This window comes from Macrotis lagotis, chromosome 1 (assembly GCF_037893015.1).
Source record: "Macrotis lagotis isolate mMagLag1 chromosome 1, bilby.v1.9.chrom.fasta, whole genome shotgun sequence".
Lineage (NCBI taxonomy): Eukaryota > Metazoa > Chordata > Mammalia > Peramelemorphia > Peramelidae > Macrotis > Macrotis lagotis.
Window position 1 is genome coordinate 230,213,622 of NC_133658.1, and position 20,280 is coordinate 230,233,901.

A 20,280-nucleotide genomic window follows, 5' to 3' on the forward strand; every position below is an offset into this window, starting at 1 on the left:
CAGTTCTTATTAGCTTCATTCCATAGTATTCTTAGATTTTAAGATCTGGTTCAGAAATCAGAATCTTAATGTCAGACAGCATTCTTAGCTTGTTGTTCTTTCCCCAAATTTATCTTTGAGTTCTGAATATCTGCAGAAGCATCTGGTTCTTGAAATTCTCTTTCCCAAAATCCTCTTCCAATTCTCAGTCAAAGCCAGTCCCCAAGAACTTAAAGGAATGCTAAGTAAATCTTCCCATAAAGCAAATTACTGCCCACTCTGGGAAAGGTCAAAAAATAGATTATATTCTGATAACACTTATCTGATGTAACTTTTAACCTAATCTTTTCCTCCAATCACCTAGGACTCCATGCTCACATAAAATACATCTTGCTTGGGTTCTAAACTGATAACTTTCTCATTATGTCTGCATCCATAATTTCCTCTAAGAAATCATATGGTTCATTTCAAAGCTTCCATAGATGTGAATAAAAGTGATCTATATGTCTTAGATAAACACTCAAACTAAGCAACAAACACTGACTGTATGAGAGCCTTTATTTTACTTCATGATGTTAAGGGCTCATAGGAACCCATCAACATAAAAAAAGCATTAAAAGGACATAGATGAGCCCATTAGAAGATTAAAAATGACAGGCACAATAACAAAACATCTAACCATTCAGATATCTATAGGAATCAGCTAGGTAATGAAGTAGATAGGATTCTATTCCTTGAGTCAGGAAAAGCATGAGTTCAAATTTGGTTTCAGACATTAGTTTTATGACCCTGGGCAAATCACTTAACCTCTTGTCTGTCTCAGTTTCTTCAACTATAATATTGGCATTATAGCAACTACTATAGTCCAAGGTTGTTATGAAGATCAAATGAGATATTTTAAAGTGCTTATCACAGTGTCTAGCACAAGTAAGTGGTTAATAAATACTTATTCCCATCCCTTGGTCATACATAACCCCATTTCCCCTAGAAGGTCTCTTCTGAGAAGAAGTGAACTTTGAGTTTCAATCAGGGGAAAATCTTTTACCTTCCATTAGTCTACAGTTTCCTACAGAGACTTACAACTCCCTCCCTCTGCCTCACCAACAAAGTACACACTGTGGATTAGATTACTCCAAAACTCTTTTGCATAACTGCTGATCAAACAATGCAGTAATTCTGGTGAATCCCTCTTTTGATCCCCTAGAGATCCATGCAGATATTCAACCATATGGTAAGTCTCTGACAGCTCTGATATCCCTGAAAAAGAAACATTTTTTGATACAACCTGATAAGTTACCCACTTCATCATTGTATATGCATTGGATAACTCATGTAAATAATAGCCAAATACTGATCTTTGGTGATTCCATGCTGAGGCTTTGCTTTTCTCCTTCAATGATCCACTTATTTCTCTGGTAGGGAAGCTGCTCACAAAAATCTCCTTTTGTTTTAGAAGGTATAATCTCTAAACTCTGGAATTTGGGATTATTCACATGGGAGTCTCAAACAATTGTGATGCTCTAATCTCTCTTCTCTAACTACAAGGTCAGATTATGGAGTCACAGAGATCAGGAAGTCAAAATCCTCCCACTTCTACACTGCAAATAGGGGATTAAAAATTGTCTATGAATTTCACTGTCAAATTGAGTGGGTAAGGATATATAATTGTCATGTATTTTCATTCTAATGTCACCATTAATCATTAGGGAAACAGTGGAGAGGGTAGGAAACATATGTATACCCATAAGTACTACTTCTCCCCTCCTCCTTCTCCCCCATAATATAGGTTGCTCTGCTGTATTCTTTTTTTTGCTTGCTTGTTTTTGTTTTTTTGTTTTCACAAGGCAATGGGGTTAAGTAACTTGCCCAAGGTCATACAGTTAGGAAAGGATTAAGTGTCTGGGGTCATATTTGGACTCAGATCCTCTTGACTCTACTGTGCCACCTAGCTGCCCTTTTCTGCTGTACTCTTGGATGTCCTATGAACAGGGAAAGGAAAGAGAAGGCAAAATGACTGAGAAAAATTCTGTTATATAAGATAGAACAAAGAAGTGGTTATCTAAGTAAATGAGGGCCCTTGTGTCTTGTGTCACAGTCAGACAATCATTTTAGGAATAACCTCAGTTACTAAAAACCAATCAGGAATTGTCAGCTTCCTTTCAAAAGGCACCAATTGCCTTGCCATATTTTACAAGGGGAAATACACAGCAAATTGCCTCAAAGCTCACCAACTTGTAATCTTCTAGATCAGGAAGATTAGTTAATTGATTGGGCAACTCTTTGATCAATTCCCCTTACAGGAAATAGTCTCCTCTTAAATGAACTAAAAGAAGCAGCCGTGATATAAATGGATAGAAAGATGGCACTGGAATCAAGGATGACTTATTAAGGTTTGAAGTTCTGATTTTGACACCTACTGGTTGTGTGACCCTAAGGAGACCACTTATCTCGCCTAAAGTAACAATTTTCTAAGACTATAAGTCACAGAGCTGTCTCTGATCAGCATCAATGAAGGGAATTTCCTTGTTGGAGTTGTTTAACCATAGTAATCATAGGTCTGATACAAAAGAAGAAAATGTCTACCTGCCCCCAACCAGGAAGTTATCAAATACTAGTTCTTGAAGTTTTACATAGGTTTTGTTCACTATTCTAATTGCACATCTCCAGACTCCACTGTTCTTTCTTCTTCCTGATCATGGTCTTAGGAGAAAAGGTCTCAAATGCAGTATCAAAGGACTTTTTTCAGTAAGTGACAGAAGGCTAAAGGGTAGCAGAAGGCTGTGGTGAGTTCAATTTGGTTTTACTTAAAACATAGGTCATAAGGGTTGGGGATAATTAGAAGTTTAAGAGAAATGAGTGTATATCATTTCCTCTCCTACAAAGCAGAAAGAATCCATGGTCTTCCTTTAAGAGTAATGTCTTGTTATTTCCTCTTTCTCCAAGTCACCTCTTTATCCAAAGTATCACTTCCTTTCTCCTTCACGTGCTTTTTACCTGAATCTCCTAATGCTCTCAGGGTTATAAAACATACAATAAGTTTTCCAAGAAGGGGAAAAGATATAAACTAGTTACATAAATGCTTTCTTGAAGTCCCTGTCCCTCCATCCCCCACTTTGTAAAATTTTTTTGTCATCCCTTTTGATTTACCTTAAGAAGATACAACAATCCTTTCCCCAGACATTAGAGAAGTCCCTTACCAGCACTGTCCAAAAGCAACAGGATCCATGCTGAGAAGGGTTTTTCATTCCCCTCCAGGGTACAGAAGCCACTTCTTTGTGTCCAGAGGTCATGAAGGTGCTACTTCTGTCTTTCCTTTCTGGCTATCATTTCACATGTATCTATATACATGGGAATGTATGGAAATGGAAAATAATTATATTAGGCAAAATGTGAACCACTGTTGAGTTCAGTGTAAGAGATGACTTTTCTCTTTTAATATTGATGGAGTTGGAACAGCTAGGTGGTACCTTGCCTAGAGCACTGGCCCTAGAGTCAGGTAAACCTGAGTTCAAATCCAGCCTCCAGCACTTAATACTTACTAGCTGTCTGATCCTGGGCAAGTCACAACCTCAATTGCCTAGCCAAAACAGAGTTAATAACTTCTACTCTGTTTTAGGGTAGTCTGTTTTACTAACCATCTCCCACTTTGCAGTGAACATAGAGACTATATTTTGGTGAGTTCATCACCTCCCCACCTCAAAAAGATGATTTGTTTATATGGTTCTCCTTCCCTCTGGTCACTCAGAAGGTGAGGTGGTAACCACTTTTTGATAATGCTACCCCCTACCTATTCCTCCAATCTTGTCTTCTATGTCCTTTATGCTCTGTCTCATCTTAGTATCTTGCATTCAGACATTCCCTCTCTTATTGGGTCCTTCCCCTCCAGTTGATCAGTTTTCTATTAAAACAAAAACCTCCACTCTCCTTTTATTTTGCTTATTACATAAGTCTCTTATCTATCTTTTCTCTCCTTGATTAATAAACTTCTAGAAAAAAAACTAATCTATTTTTCTTAACTTAGTGTTCACACATACACTCAGTCTTTTGTAATTTGGTTTTTGGTCCTGTCTCTACTAAAACTGCTCTCATCAAGGTCACTAGTGACCTCTTAATACCAATTCAATGTTCTTTCTTTAGTTCTTATCTTTGACCTCTGTATTTGACTTATCTGTTCAGTTCCTCTCTCTCTCTCTGTGTGTGTCTGTCTTTCTGTCTCTCTGTTTTTCCCTCTATATCTCTCTGTGTCTCTGTCTCTGTGTTTCTGTCTGTCTCTCTCTGTCTGTCTCTCTCTCTCTCCTTTCCTCTAGTCTGTCTTTTGTTTGCCTTTGTCTTCTCTGTATCTCTCTCTGTCCTCTTCCTCCATCCTTACTACTCTCACTCTCACTTTCTCTTTCTCTCTCTTTCATATCCCCCATCCCACACTCTTTGCAATTTTATCTTTCTTCATGGCTTTAATTATCATCTCTATAAAAATGACTCCCAAATCCATTTATCCTGTACTGACTTCTTTGACCTCTTAAATATTTTCACCTAGATTCTTGTCAGCAAATTCAAAAACCACTTAAAACAGCTCCTCATCTTCCCTATTAAACCTTTCTTAAACAGATTAACTTGTTCTCCAAAATTGCAATTTTATTTTTCAAACATTTATTAAATATAGACTACATGAAAATTATAGTCTTTAACTCCAGTGGTAAAAAACAAACAACTAACAGTTCTTGCTCTCAAGGACTATGAGAAGACTCCAAAATATTGTTCAAACAGATAAGTATATATAACAAATAGGACATTTGCAACTGGGAGCATCATGAACCCTTCATGTAGAAGATATAACTTGAATTATTTCTTTCTTTTGCTTTCTTAAAGGAAGTTTTGGATTCCAGAAGGTAGAGGCAGGAAGGGAGTGATAATGGGAATCCATCTCTGCAAAGCACATAAACAGAATATGGATTGTCATATAGGGGAAGTGACTAAAAGACTGGTTTCACTGGACTAAAGAGGCATAAATTGAAAAACTGGAAAGTCAAGTGGGAGTCAGTTTGATAAGGGCTTCAAATGTTGGACTTAGATTTTTATATTTTTCCTAAAAACAAATAAGAGTCGTGGTAGATTTATGACTAGGAAAGTGACATGACCACATCTGTGCTTTAGAAATATTAATTTGAAAATTGCTTAGATATAGGCAGATCTCATGAAATCTCATTTCTCCTGAGTACCAGATCATTTCTCACTCTCCCTCCTATCCCATAGTATTATTTCAGTGAGTTTATTTTATTAATTTGCATGCTTTGCCACTAAATGGAACAAGTAGCAATAAAAGGAAATTAAAAGAGAAAAATTTAGACCAATGTGAGAAAAAACATCCTAACAATTAGACCTATCCAAATTTGGATTGGATAGCCTCAAGAGGTGTTGGAAACCTTGGAGGCCTTCAAGCAAAGGCAGCTGAGTAAGCACTTGTCATATCTATCTATTTTAGCAAAGATTCTTTTGGAGTAGGGGGTTGAACTAGGTCTATTAATGTCCCTTCCCATTGTGAAATTCTTTGATTCTCCCTTGGGAGATTCAAGAAAACAAGGAATATTTCAATAAAAAGCAAAAAGGAACCAGCTTCTTCCTCACATCTGTACTATTAACTGGAATATAGGAACTGTTATCCTGGGCAGACAAAATGAACCAATAGCCTTAGTCTATATTTCTCTTCTCATTCTTCTTCTGTCTCCCTCCACCCCAGAAATCAATTGGGGGGTATGTTGGGAAACATGAAGTGATCATCTCAGTGGTAGATTCAGGGGTGTGACTTCACTGACTTCCTCAAAATTTTCTGGATATCTTAACTTTTGAGAGAAAAGAACTCTGGTGGTGAGAACCCATGGAGTCATGTATTCACATCTGCCTCCTGGGTTAAAGGTGAGGATTGTTACAGGAAATACCAGTGTAACCTTACATAAGATGGACTAGTTGCCCTTTAGAGTTCTTATGATTTTATTGTTGTTTTCTATGGTTCTTTGTATTCATCATCAGTTTCCAAGAATTACCATTTAAACTTGCCTTGGGAATATTATTTTCTGAGTTTAACTTTTCAGGAGAGTCTTATCCATGGAATGGCTATCTTCTTCAGCATGAAAAAACTAGGAGTCTTACTGGGTTGTCCCTCATAGATCTCATCTACAATTTCAGTGGCTTTATTTGTTTTGTTCTGTTTTTGTTTTTAGTAGCTAGCAATGTAGTTTAAAGTCAGTATTCTTTCTAGTAGAGTCAAATGACATGCATTTAAATCCTGGCTTTGGTTTTTTTTAGTTTTTTGTTTTTTTTTTTTTTGCAAGGCAATGGGGTTAAGTGGCCTGCCCAAGGCCACAAAGCTGGGTAATTATTAAATGTCTGAGGCCGTAGTTGAACTCAGGTACTCCTGACTCCAGGGCTGGTACTCTACCCACTGCACCACCTAACTGCCCCCTGGCTTTGGTTTTAACTAAGTGTCCTTGGGTAAGTTCTTTTGGGACTCATTTTCTTCCTCTATAAACTTATTGGGTTTGGCTAAATGATCTCAAATGTTTCTTCCAGGTCTAAATCCTATGATTCCATGACTTCTTTTCAAATGAAAGAGACCAGTTTTCAAATTAGGGATCAGAGAACTATTTGCTTCTAGAAAGTGGGAACCTTCTTTGCCAAGTGGACTCTAAATCTGCAATCTGAAATGTTTTTAGTAATGCTAATTCACAAAGAGGAAAGAATGGGAACTTCTGAGATTCTCCCAAATCCACAAAAGAAAGTTTCCCATAAATGAGGGATGCAGATTTGCCCTTAGATTCATGCTTATAGACTGGGAAGCAGGTTCAACCATCACCTGAGCAGTTAATAAAATCTATTGCCCTATGATGGATTTTTTTCCCCTGCAGCCTAGAATTGATCTGTTCTCTTTGTGATTTGTGAGACAGTAGGAAAACACAAAATATAATCACTACTTCAGTAGCACCCAAGGAAAAAAAACAAACAAACCAGATAAACCACCTCCACTGTGCAGTTTTCAGAGGCTTAGAAATAACCCAAACTGCAGGAGTCATTTTTTTGATTTATTGAAAATAAAGTAGACCTTATTAACATTTTAATAAAGAGGCTTTTTTTGCACTGGGATCTAAGTTGCTCCTATTCCCCTGTGCAATTCCATTCTCTGTAAAGGAGAGAAGACTATTGAGTTCCATAAGCATGATTTGTTAGGTCTGAAACTAAACACTCTAAAGGCAAATGCTTTTTTTTTCCCCCTTCCAAGGGTTGTGTTTGTGAGAGGTGCCCGCCCGATATCTGCGATGCAAAATGAGGAAGCCTTATGAAGAAATCATCCTTGTAAAGCCATTGGTTCTGGTCATCAGCCTCTATCCAATGCTTTCGTGATGATGCTGCTGATCTATTTGGGAAGTTGGCTGGCTCTCAAAGCAGAGTCTCTTCTCAAAGGCTGTTTCACAGCGAAAATATGCTCAGTGCAGCCGGGCGCATGAATGAAAGAGCCGCCGTTTGCTTCTAGTCTGGCAAAATGCAGCAGAGAACTCAGCTCACCCTGTCCTTTTTGCTGTCCCAGGTAAGGCAGACCGTGGCTAGCTCTGGAGACCTGCTAGCCGGCTTTTCTCTTCTCCTATCTGTATTTTTTTCCCCAAATCTAGAAGTGCTTGCAATGCAGGTAGTCTTGCTTAGCGTCTGTGGGGTTCTGAAATACAGTTAGAGCCTGGAATGGGGGAGTGGTGGCTTTCCAGGGAAGACACTACTGGATTGTTATTTGAAGTGTGTGTGTGTGTGTGTGTGTGTGTGTGTGTGTGTGTTAGGATGACGGGGAGAAGGGGAAGATAGGCAAAGGGGAAGACAGGCAAAGGAAGTCTAGAGTATCTTGCAAGCTAAGCTACCTTGCCATTCCTTGATGGACCCAAGTGGTGCAACTTTGATTTGATTTGGTGGATCTTGGGGTGGGTTAAAAAAAAGCCTGTTCGTTTTTCTCCCCAGTCTGGCGTCTTAAAGCAGCAGGGGCTAATTGGAGTCCTCACTGGTGCCTTTGTCAGTGGGTTCAGGAGCTTTTCTTATTCTTTTCCCAGATAGGAAGGGGGGGGGGAGTCTTTTCAGAATTACTGACTTGCTTAGGGGTGTCTATACTCCTATAGCTTATTCAAGATCCCTTTTTGCTGGAAAGCAGGAAAATACAGCCAGACCAAGGATCCCGGTGCTGCTGTGGCTGCTACTGCTGCTGCTGCTGCTGTCAATCAGGAGAAAAGAGGGCTCGGAGCTCCTCTGGGCTCCCCCGGCCTCCTTCCTGGTGGTGGTCTCCTTATAGCTGATGGACTCCAGTCCAGCCCGGGAGGTTCCTTTGGAGGGAGCCCTTAGTTCTGCATATGCTGCCTATGCTGCCGGAAAGCTAACCCTCTGGTACCTTGCTTGTCCTTCCCATCTGAAAACTCTGGAGGGAAGAACCCAAGCCCGGCATCCTGGGTGCTGAGTCTTGGAAAAGTTAATACCTCCCCCCCTCTCCCCACCCCAGGGCTTCAGCTGTTCTGTTAACTCTTAGAATGCTAAGACTGTTGAGAGAGGCTAGGTGGGAGGCTTTACTCCAATTTACTGTGGTCAGTGTAGTCTCAGGAATCACTTTCTATAGCCTTTCAAAATATAGAGTAGGGACCTTGTGAAGTTATGCTATGATACTAGTACTTCTGAACCCAGGGGCAGGATGGTTGGTTGGCAAGCTGAATCAGAGCAGACAGAGGGAGCCAGGATTAGAGCAAATCGGAGAAACCCTCTACCCAGGGCTTGGAGGGCACATGGTTAGCCAAATCTGCCTAGTGTCACAGCCAATGGGAGATCCAAGTTGAGTGGCAGTGGACAGGTGATCACTGAGGCCTGGGATTTTGACCAGGGTGGAGAGGAATCTCCTGTCTCCTTGCACTCATAGATGTCAGCAGAAGGACCTGGCTGGAGCAGTGTGCTGAGTGAGCAAGGAGACTGGAGGAAAGAAGTGAAAATCAGAGGCTGGGGGAGCTAAGCTTAGTGCTAGGTTTACTAATGGACCAACAGGATTTGCTAGGCTATGCAGGGAAGTTGAGGAAGAGAATAGAGCTGTCAAAGATAGCTGAATCTGGGGGATTGGAATGGAATCAGCACCTCCTGAGCAGGGCTGCCTTGCTAGTTGATGCAGGCAAGTGGGGAAAGAGCCAGGAGTCCAGGTGCTGAATTTGTCTTATAGATGGCTTGGTGCCTTAGCCCTGTGGTGGCTGGAATGGGACTGGGAGTTCTTTGGCTCAGAGCCAACCATGATTCAGTGCTTACCTTTGGCCAGTTGGGCTTAGACTCTACCGGGACATCTGGGTCACCTATGAAGCAAACGTTACTGGAAGCTGACTGATTCCAGACATCTGTGGTTCCTACAAATCTGGAGGAACTGAACCCATAGCTTCAGGCTTCCACAACCTGTTCTTACCCCAGGTATGGATGGACCTAGTTAAGAGGCCCCAGGACCTGGTCTCAAATGATGTTTCCTCCATCCCCTTCATCCCACCAATGAGTGACTTAAAATATTCCTGTTGCACCCTGATTCAGTCCAAGTCAAAAGTTTTACCTCTCTAGAAGTAGTAAAAGTCAGTTGGCAGAGGTGCATATCAGGAGGATCCCTAGGAACAGTCTGACAGATCAATAGCTTCACAGATGCCAGCTCCAATCATATCTGGGAGCAAGGATGATTAAAAGGGATATCTTCAATAGTCTGGGCTATTGGGAGTGTCCATTTCTCTTCTTTATTAGGATGCAGTCACCGAGCCAGGGTATTCCCATTGTCGCCTCCTTACAATAAAACTTATTTATTTATTTATTTATTTGGGAACTCAGTCAAATGCCAAAGGGTTAAAATAGAGTTGGAATGTGTCAGAGGGAAGGGAGTGGTAAGTTTTGCAGCCAAAATGAACCATCTGACTCAACAAGGGAAAACTTTCCTCAAGCGGAGAAAGAAAAAAATAGTGTGCTTGTCCTTACACACACACACACACACACACACACACACACACACACACACACACACAGGCGTGCGCGCAAAGGAAAAACATTGTAATAAAGAAAATGAGTCACTTGGCCTTGGTGGGACTCAGGCAGGCATGTGTGTTTTTTCCATAGCAATGGCAATGGTCTTTTCATAATCCCCTGGTGCCGCCTTTGGAAGCAATCAATCTCTGTGAGCTCATTGGCCATGGTGGTGTGCACAAGATTGTATTATGTCTGTTGGGAGGTGGAAGATGAATGTAATTCAGGGCAACAATGGCTGGAAGTCAGCATAAGGAGGAAATAGTCACCTCTGGGCTACACTGGAGTGTTTGGGCAGAGGGGGACATAAGCAGGTGGAAGCGTGTATTTTTTTAGATAAGGAGGAACAAATGTGAAAATTATCAAGATGGGCATGTGATATAAAATCTCTAATAAATATTGAATTGTTTTCTTTTTTGTTGTTCCCATGTGTAGAATCACCAAAACTAAAAAAAAGTTTGAACCATTGGTGAGTAATCTCTCAGGAATTAGGCTTTCAGGGAGTGGCTACAGGTCCTGGGGAATAGTCACTTGGGAGCTTTTTGAAGCATTCCAGCAGATTCTAAGGTTTGCATTTAAAGCAGGGATTCTTCTTCAGCCTGAACTTTGATTTTCCAGCAAAAAGAGTATAGTGTCTGTTTAAATATGACAGCCCACAGAAACCCTGTCAGGGAGCAAGACAGTGCCCAGGAGCATCAGTTTAGAATGGCATATCCAGATAAAAGTTGAAGTTCCTGGATCTCTGCCTTCATTTGGAACATGTTTGTAACAAGGACTTAGAATACTCTAGCACACTGCTTGCCCAAGGAATATAATGTGTACTCTCTGCCATCTGAGATCTCATATATTAAATTATCTTGTACAAAAGACATTGTTTACTCTCTCTCTCTCTCTCTCTCTCTCTCTCTCTCTCTCTCTCTCTCTCTCTCTCTCTCTCTATCCTCTTCTACTCTTCCATCCTATATCTCTATGTCTCAGTCTGTCTCCTTTCTCTGTCTCTTTCTTTCCCTTTCTCTTTGTGTATCTTTCCTTTTCTCTCTCTGTATCTCTTTCCATTTATCTCTTTCCTTGTTTCTCTTCCCCTTTCTCTCTCTCTCACTCTGTCTTGAGTCCACATGATTGCACAGACACACGTGTGTGTGCACTTGCATACACACACATATTAACTTACTCCTCAGCCATCAAGAGTCTGAAAAGGAAATTCTAATTGGTTTATATGGGTCACAGACTACCATGCAGAGAAACTTCATAGGACCATTACGCTTAGCAACTAATTTCCCTGACAAAGCCAGAGGGAAGCTCTGGAAATCATGGCAATTATTCTGAAGTTTATCACCTGCGGGAGAGCTTGACTCTGTTCAAGAGAATACCAGTGATTTTTAAGGAAAATCAAATTCCTTTGCGAGTTCAATTAATAGCCTAGTTAGTGAAAGATAAGGGAGAATACATATCATGGAAAATCAATTTCTGTTTGATTTACTCCAATGACACCTGGATTACCAACAGTTATTCTGTTTTGTTTTGTTTTTTTGTTTTGTTTTGTTTTGTTTTGTTTTTTGCGGGGGAAACACAGCAAACCATAAAAACCTTGTTATATTACCTGTTGAAAAGTTTCTCCAGAAGAGGGCTCCATTCACAGCATAAACACCAATGTTCCATCAGAAACTGGATTTTAAAAGCACTTAGGTTTAAGCAATTCCACAATAATCAGACTGATAAAAAGAAATGGAAGAAAGAGACTGAACCCAATAAAGTCCAGAGGACAGGGAATCTCCCACCTTTCTCAATTCATTGTTTACTTTGGTCTGGACCTAAAAGAGACAGCTGAAAATATCAGGGAGCAGAAAAATAAATTACACCATATGTCCCCAAAGACTGGAACACCTTTTGCTCCAGTGATAGCAAAGAATCCTCCTCATTATGTAACCACCTACTATAATGAGTCATTGGCTATGTCTTACAATTGTAATGGTATCCAGTAGGGAAATGGAAAAGAAAATGGGGGGGGGCAATAATTCAGTTATTTTTGTCTGCCTGATAACCAAAACAAGACCAAAAAATAGTTCAATTTGCCACATTAGAAATTTTTGTCTTTCTTTCATAGACCTGAAAATGGATTTGAAAAAATACTTTTGACTCTATGAGTCAGATGACTTAGTTTTTGTATTTTACTGTGTGAACTGTAACAAATCTTTCCCCCCCTCTGAGTCAGTTTCTTCATCTGTAAAATGACTCTAGGGTCACTTTTACCACTGAATTGTGATTTGATTCTATAATTGATTTTCTATGAAATTAAATGAATTTGACTAGTCTTTTTTACAATGTTTAAACTTTCCTGGGGATAATGTCTACATATGCCTGTTAGACTTTAGAGATAGATAAGAAGTCTCTGTCAATTCAATAGACCATAGCCTAGCTCCATAACTCATCTAGAACTGGTTCAACAAGCTATAGAGTTTTACTGCCTGGAGCTTGAGGCCACTTGGGATTTCATTAAATGTCATGGCAGCTTCATTCAAAATTTTCCTAATACCCCTTTTCTTTCTTTATACCATCTTCACTTTATACTTCTGGACTCTAATCTTCCTCTCCAGTATTCTATATTTGCTTTGAGTCACTAGGTTTCTAAATACTGTACCTTCAACAATTTCTACTCTGATCTCATGCTATTGCTGTCCAGCCTTCTGATGCCTTGTCTCCAAGTATAGACTCTAGGAAAAAAATAATTAAATCATTACTAATTAATTGCTCAGTGATTCCATTCATCACTCTTGTGACATCTCTTGTGAAATCCTTGACCAAAACATCTTTCATTGGGTACCACACTCTCTCTCATATGGTTTGTCTTCTATCAGAATGCAATTTCCTTGAACTCAGAACTTTTTCCATTCATTTCCTCCATAGAACATACAATGACTAGCAAAAATAATAATGATTTCATAAATGGTTTTTCATTAATCTTTACTTATGGATGGGAATTAGCAAACCTCCTAAAAAAGGATGGGAACAGGACAGAAAGGGAACATTTTTTGATGGAATTAAAAATAACTCTGGACCTAGATGGTCAAGAAGAAGGATCACTGTCTAATTCTTGATTGATCAATTTATCTTTAAGGTAAATCAAATCACCAGGGCATGAAATGGTTACTTTGCAGTCTTGACAGTTGACTCAGACTGAAAGCAGGGTGATCTAAACAATTACTTGGAGACCAGTTATTTGATGATTAAACTCTAAGGAGTCTGTTTCATTTGTATTTATCTGACAAAGTTGCCATAGAACTGGTATAACCCTATGCCTAGATAGAAGTCAAATTTGGTGATCCAAAGAGGTGATAAGTTAACTCTGCCCTCTCCATATCATTGTGCCCTGGGACTGGGACTGCAAGGAAATGCTTTTAAAATTCATTAAAACAATGCATAATGAATGTCATTTACTATCAGCAAGGTCTCCTTTCATTGTTCCTCTCTATTCATTTTTACATATGACAATCACTGATTGACCACTGACTGTGTAGAGCACTGAGTCAGACACTGAGGGAGTATGATACTTTGATTCAAATGTGGCTGTCTCTGTTTCTACTTGTGTGACCTTGGTTAGTGAATCCAATATTGAACTTAGAATGAGGAAGTAAATGGGTTTAAGTTCTGCATGAAACTAGGCAAAACACTAAATCTCTCTCTACCTTTGCTTTTTTCATTCATAAAATGGGAATAACAAGAGTATCTCCATTCCAAGGTTGTTGTGAGGATCAAATGAGAAAGTAGTTATAAAGTGCTTTCCCAATTTTAGAGCATTCTCTAACATTAGTTATTAGCTAAATCATTTAACCTCTCTGAATCTTAATTTCCTCTTGTGTCAAATGATGAAAACATGTTTTATAATTCATATCCATAATATATAAGATATTGTTGCAGACCTCAAAGTTTGTTGCTATTTAGTTGAATCTGATTCTTTGTGATCCCCTTGAGAATAGCACATCAGGATTCCTGTTGTTGGGATTTTCTTGCCATTTCTTTTCTAGTAGATCACCTTTTGTCAGAACTCTCCACTCTGATCTGTCTTAGTAGCCCTGCATGGCATAGCTCATAATTTCATTGAGCTCTTTGTGTTCCAAGAACTTGCTGCATGGTAAAGTGGATGTGACACTTTCAAAATTCAACTCTTCAAGCATATATTTAGCACCCCTGTGCTTAATAATGTTGATTGATGGATTGCCTGTCTTCAAAGCTAGGTGCTAGGTAGGATAGAGGATTTGCCTATATAATGTTCTCAACCTTATATGACCTATGAACGAATGAAGCAATGTAGAACATTTATTGACTGTGTAATATGTACAAGAACCTGTAAAGATACAGATAGTGATATTAAATTATATTTTATGATAGGATGTCAGAGAGGTCCTAATCAAAATGCTATGAGAGGGCCTATGAGAGGGTCTGAAGAGGCAAGGCCCTTATTAGAATCTGCAAAGGCTTTTAGAAAAGGTAGTATTTGAATTCTGCTTTAAAGGACTGATAAAAATTCAATAGATAGGAGAAGGAAGACTAAAAATTAGTTAAGATGCTTTGGGGAATGGTTGCCAAATGTTGCCAAAATTATAACCCAGTCTGAACCATCAACATCACCACCACCACCACCACCACCAACCACCACCACTACCACCACCACCACCACTTACAAAATACCTATGACATGTCAGTTACTGTGCTAAGTAATTTACAATATTATTTCACTTCAACTTCCTGATTTTGGTGCACAGGTACTACTATTTTTCCATTTTACAGATGAAGCAAGATTTACTCAGGGGCACACACTTAGTAATTGTCTGAGGCTACCTTTGAACTCAGGTCTTCTTGACTCCAGACCCAGCATTCCCCTGTTCTGCCTAGGAGAGATATAAAGTCATTTGGCTGTCAAGTACCAAATTTGATAAGTGGAAATTTTTCCTGGTCCCCTCTAGAAGCTAGTGACTTCTCCTCGAAGGTTATATTATATTTCTTTTGAATTTATCTTATATATACTGATATATGAACATATTGTCTCCTCTGCTAGAACATAAGCATCTTGAGGGCAGGGATTATCCCTAGAGAAGGTAAATCCCTAGTACATATCAAGTGCTGATTATTACTGCTGATTGATGATTTGGGAAACTTTCTACTGGCTGTTTTGGCTCAAGAAGAGGGCGGATGTTAGTAAAGTGACTGAAGTGGTAAAACACTGAACATTTTAAAGAGAGTCCACATTGCTTGGAGTGATTATTGGGCAAGTAGGTGGCACAGTGGATAGAGCACTGGCCTTGGAGTCAGAAGGATAGGAGTTCAAATCTGGCCTCAGACATTTACTACTTACTAGCTGTGTGACCTTGCGCAAGTAACTTAACCCTGATTGCCTTACATCCAGGACGATTTCCAATTGTCCTGATTCATATCTGGCCACTGGACTTAGGTGACACTGGAGAAGGTGAGGCTGGTGACTTAGCACAGCACCCCCTTCACTCAAATCCAATTCACTTGCTTGTCATTCCCTCACCCCCCTGATGTCATGGTCTTCTTTGAAAACAAGGACAAACATCATCATCATCGGTGAGAACTGAGAGAGAAAGCTTAAAAGATCGTTAGGACCAGAATGGAGAGAACCGGAAATTTCAGGGAATGAAATACCAGTTTTATAATGTATGTAATGGGTAATAAATGAATATTTTTGAGCATAAAAATGACAAAAGATCTTTGCATAAGAGACTAGTTTATTAGCAGTATTAATGGTGGTAAAGGCTACCTTTACTAGAGTGGTGATAGTGGGAACAAAGGAGGGGCAAACACAAAAAAGAATATAGAGCTGAAATCTCAATAAAGTTGAAAAATCAACTGAATGTCTGGAGAGGGAGGAGGATGAATAAAGAAAAAAAACATAAAGAATCCAATATATCTCCTCAATCTCTACACAGAATCCTTCCTTCCTTCCTTCCTTCCTTCCTTCCTTCCTTCCTTCCTTCCTTCCTTCCTTCTTTCCTTGCCTCCTTCCTTCTTCTTTTCCCTTATTTCTTTTTCTTCTCTCCTCCTGTCTTCTTTCTCCTTCTTTTGGTCTCACTATCTCCACCTATCTCTGTCTCTCTCTCTCTCTCTCTCTCTCTCTCTCTCTCTCTCTCTCTCTCTTTCCTCAGATCCTAGTACAGAGCCTTTGAACATAGCAGGCATTTAATAAATGTTCATTAAATCAAACAGGTTGGAGCATAGAATCAGGAAAAAGAAATTACTATTAAAATACATAGATTTCAAGTTGGAAGAGAACCTAGGGGGTCAGCTAATCAACCCCTCTCATTTTACAAATGAGAAACTGAGGCCCAGAAAGTTTAAGTAACTTAGCCAATATAGCCTCCTCTGATTAAAAATTAGTATTCATTCCACTGTATCAAATTTCCTCCCAACATGAGGTGCTGAAACATGAAATATGATTTCTTACTGTGGTGGTATCAGGGAAGATTTCATACAGTGGAAAGCATTTTGGATAAATATAGTAATACTAGAAAATCATATCTTTGCAGTTCACAAAGTACTTTATAGTTTACAAAGACTTCCATTTTGACATTCGTAATTCTATTCCATCTTTATAATCTCTCCCTCACCCCATGAGGAAACTGAGACTGAACTGGGAAGTCAATTGATTTTCATAGTCCAACAAATAATAGATAATAAATGGCAGAACCAACATTTGAACTCAAACCTCCTACTTCAAGCTCAGTATCCTTGCTACTATACTAAATTGCCTCTTGTGCACAAGTCATTTGCTTTTGTTTCCCTGTTTCTAATTATTGCCTTGGAGTCCAATCTTGTTTTAAATCCCTGAAAATTAATATCAGCAAAAGAAACATTTGGACATGTCATGTTCCATTTCAAGCTACACCAAATCATGTTTCAAAATCTACAAAATAAAGGAGCAAAAAAAAAATCCTGTCACTAGTCATTGAGTGACAGGTGTATTTGGGATGGAAAGCAGCAGCTGTTTCAGAGAGAACAGCCCTGCTGCATCTGAGCCAGCACAGGAAGTGAGTAACAAAGTTTATTTCAACCCCCAGGAAAAGCCAACGGAAATCCAGTGATGGGAATATGGCTTCCCAGATCTAAATCTGTATATAGTTCATGGCTGATCCTCTTTTTCATAGTTCAGATTGATGAAGGAAAAATAATAATTTGTCTCAAATAAAATAACATGCAGAGGGAGATCTGAGAAGGAAATCAGAGCTAATCTATCAGATATAGTCCTTTCCTTCTGGTGGTGAAGACTGAGGCCTAGAGAGAGGCAAACATACTTTCCATAAGTTGAACAGCTAAAGAAAGGCAGAATTGAAACCCAATTCTACTGTCTTCCACATATGTATTCCTTCTTTTGACTTTGTATATAGTATTCTCAATACTTAACCTGTGTCTGGTATGTATAATACTTCATCATCATCATCATCATCATCATCATCATCATCATCATCATCATCATAATTACTTAATTTTTTAAAATAACTTTTAAGTCACTGCCCTTTACACATTTCTTCTTTTGACTATACCTATCTCCATGACTTCTTCATCCTCAGTCAAAGACATAGTGACTCTACCTCTTCTCCATCATTATCTCTTTTTTTTTCAGGCTTTTGTGTCCCTGATCTCTGCTACTTATTTAATTGTTCCTTCTGTTTTTGTTGCTCCATTTTCATCCACAGCTCCCAAGACTCTTTCCTGTACTCTATTCTCTTCTCCCTCTCTAGTATTTTACTTGGTGATCACATCAGCTTCCACAATTTCATTTATCAGTTCTGTATAGATAATTCTCAGATTTCCATGTCCAGTCCTAGTCTCTCTCCTGATCTCCAGGCAGATATCTTCAACTGTTTGTTGAATACCTTGAGCTGGACATCCAATAAACATAATAAACCCAACATGTTCAAAACTAACCATGTTACTACATCTACAACCACTACCACCATCCTAGATTCCACTATTGAGAGTACCATCATCCTCCTGGTAAATTATGTTCTCAACCTGAGTGTGCTACCTGACTCCTCGATTTCTCTCAATACCCAATATCCAATCAGTTATCAAGTCTTATCATTTTTACATCCATAATTTCTCTTGTATATATTCCTTTCTCACCTCTGGCACTGTTGGGCAAGCCTCATCATCACCTCACACCTGGAGTTTTACAGTTACCTGCTCATAGGTCTCCCTTCCTCAAGTTTCTCACCAATCCAGTTCTTCCTAATGGGCAAATCTGATTATATCACCACTATTCTCCTTCAATGAACTCACATGGCTCCCTGTTATTTCTATGATCAAATAACAATCCTCTGACCATTCAAGCCCTTTATAACCTATCCCTTTTCTATCATTCCAGGCTTCTTATGCCATATATCTCTCTACATACTCTGTGATTCGATGGCACTGGACTCCTTGTTGTTCTTTGAACAGGAAATTCTACCTCCTTTATGCTAGAATTTTCACTGACTCTCCTCCAGATCTGGAGAGTTTTTACTCATCTCTCCCTCCCAACTTCCTTGCTTCCTGTAAGATTCAGCTAGACTCATTTTATTTCTGAAAAAAGTCTTTTGTAATCCTACCTAATTCCAGTCCCTCCCGTATAAGACTGCCAAATTTATCCAATCTATCTTTTGTTCCTAAATCTCTGTTTGCTAGTTGCCTTCCCCATTAGACCCAGAGCTCTTTAAGACCAGGCACCTAGGTATTTATATCCTTGGATAATTAGGTATTTAGGTAGTCAAGCACAAAGGTAATTAGATAATTAAGTACTTCACTACTTAGGCATTTAGTTACTTGGTTACTAAAATATATGCCTAATTGGCTTGGTACTAAGTTACCTAATTGTCAAAGTACCAAAGAATTGAAGCATTTAACCACTTGATACTGGTTGAACTGAACCTATTTAACCAGTTTAAACTTGTCAGAACTGGTTGGAAGGGCCAAGCCAGTATGAACAAGTTTAAGCCAATTTGAACTAGTAAGAACTGGTCAGAACTGGTTTAATTTAAGTTTGAACTTGTTTTGAATTAGATGAAAGTGGAATAAACTGGTTTGAACTGGCCTGCATGATATATTTTTTTCATTTTTACTTTTATCTATTTATTGGTAGGTTTTCTCCAGTAGAATATAAATTTCATGAAACCTTTCCCATTCCCATCTGTAACCTCCTTAATTTCCTGTCCTTGAAGCTACTTTGAATTAATTAGCATCATAAATCTAGGATGAGAAGGAACTTTATACGCTATCAAACATTTTACAAGTCCTTTATTTTACAGATGAAGAAACTGAGGGCCAGAGACTTTAAATGTCTTGCCTAAGATAAATGAGAGATGCAGGGTTAGTATTTAATTTTTCCTTGAGAGTTAAAGTTCACTGACTTCAAATTTAGCATCTTTTTCACTGAACCATATTCTTTAAATTTACATAAAACCAGACAGTATTTCCCTCTCTCAAAGAATGTAAGAACTCTGAGGGAAGGGACTCGTTCATTTTCATTTTTTTAAATTCCCAAACCTGGCACAGTGCCTTAAAATTAGTAGTCACTTAATCAGTGTGTGTCAAATTAAATGTTTTGTTGAATAAAAATGTCTTTGCTTATTTAACAGTATGAAAAGGTAGGGTGTCAATTTTCTCCCCTGTTCATTTACTTTATTGTTAACTTGACCTCTGTTATTTCTTCTTTTTAGTCAGATAGGTCCAGCCCCTTTCTTCTCTCCTGTGTACTGATCTAAGGCTTTCGAATCTCATAAACCTAGAGTAATTCATATTGTGTTGCCTTCAGGGACCTGGCTTTTAAAGAGAGAATGAACAGAAGAACTTGAAAATAGAGCATCGTGAGGGCTTCTGTTAGCACCCCTCCCTTGGATAGAGCATATATTTCTAACTCTTTGATAGTATATACTTCAGTCCTACCCATGTACCTGAAGGAAAAGATTGTAGGCAGGTCAGGCTCCTGGTTGTCTCCAGACTCAGCTAAGTGCTCAGGAGATTCTAGGAGGGAGTAAGAACAATAGAGTGATAATAGGTATCCCACCTTGGAGTTCTGGACCTAGAGGTGACTTCTTTTATTTTGATTTATTTTTATTAAATATATTATTTGAGTTTTACAATCCCCCCCCATCTTACTTCCCTCCCCCACTCCCCCACGGAAAGCAATCTATCAGTCTTTACTTTGTTTCCATGTAGAGGTGACTTCTTTAAGGTGTCTGAGGTCAAATTTGAAGTCACATC

At 38.9% G+C, this 20,280-nt stretch overlaps 1 protein-coding gene across 1 annotated transcript in view; it reads left to right on the forward strand.

The window, feature by feature from the left end:
• Window positions 1–7,322: 7,322 nt before the first annotated feature.
• Window positions 7,323–20,280, forward strand: part of CDH13 (cadherin 13) — a 1,354,681-nt gene continuing 1,341,723 nt past the window's right edge. The window contains exon 1 of the mRNA XM_074209753.1: window positions 7,323–7,555. Coding sequence (XP_074065854.1) covers window positions 7,511–7,555 — 45 coding nt within the window. The 5' untranslated portion in view covers window positions 7,323–7,510. The remainder of the gene's footprint in view (window positions 7,556–20,280) is intronic.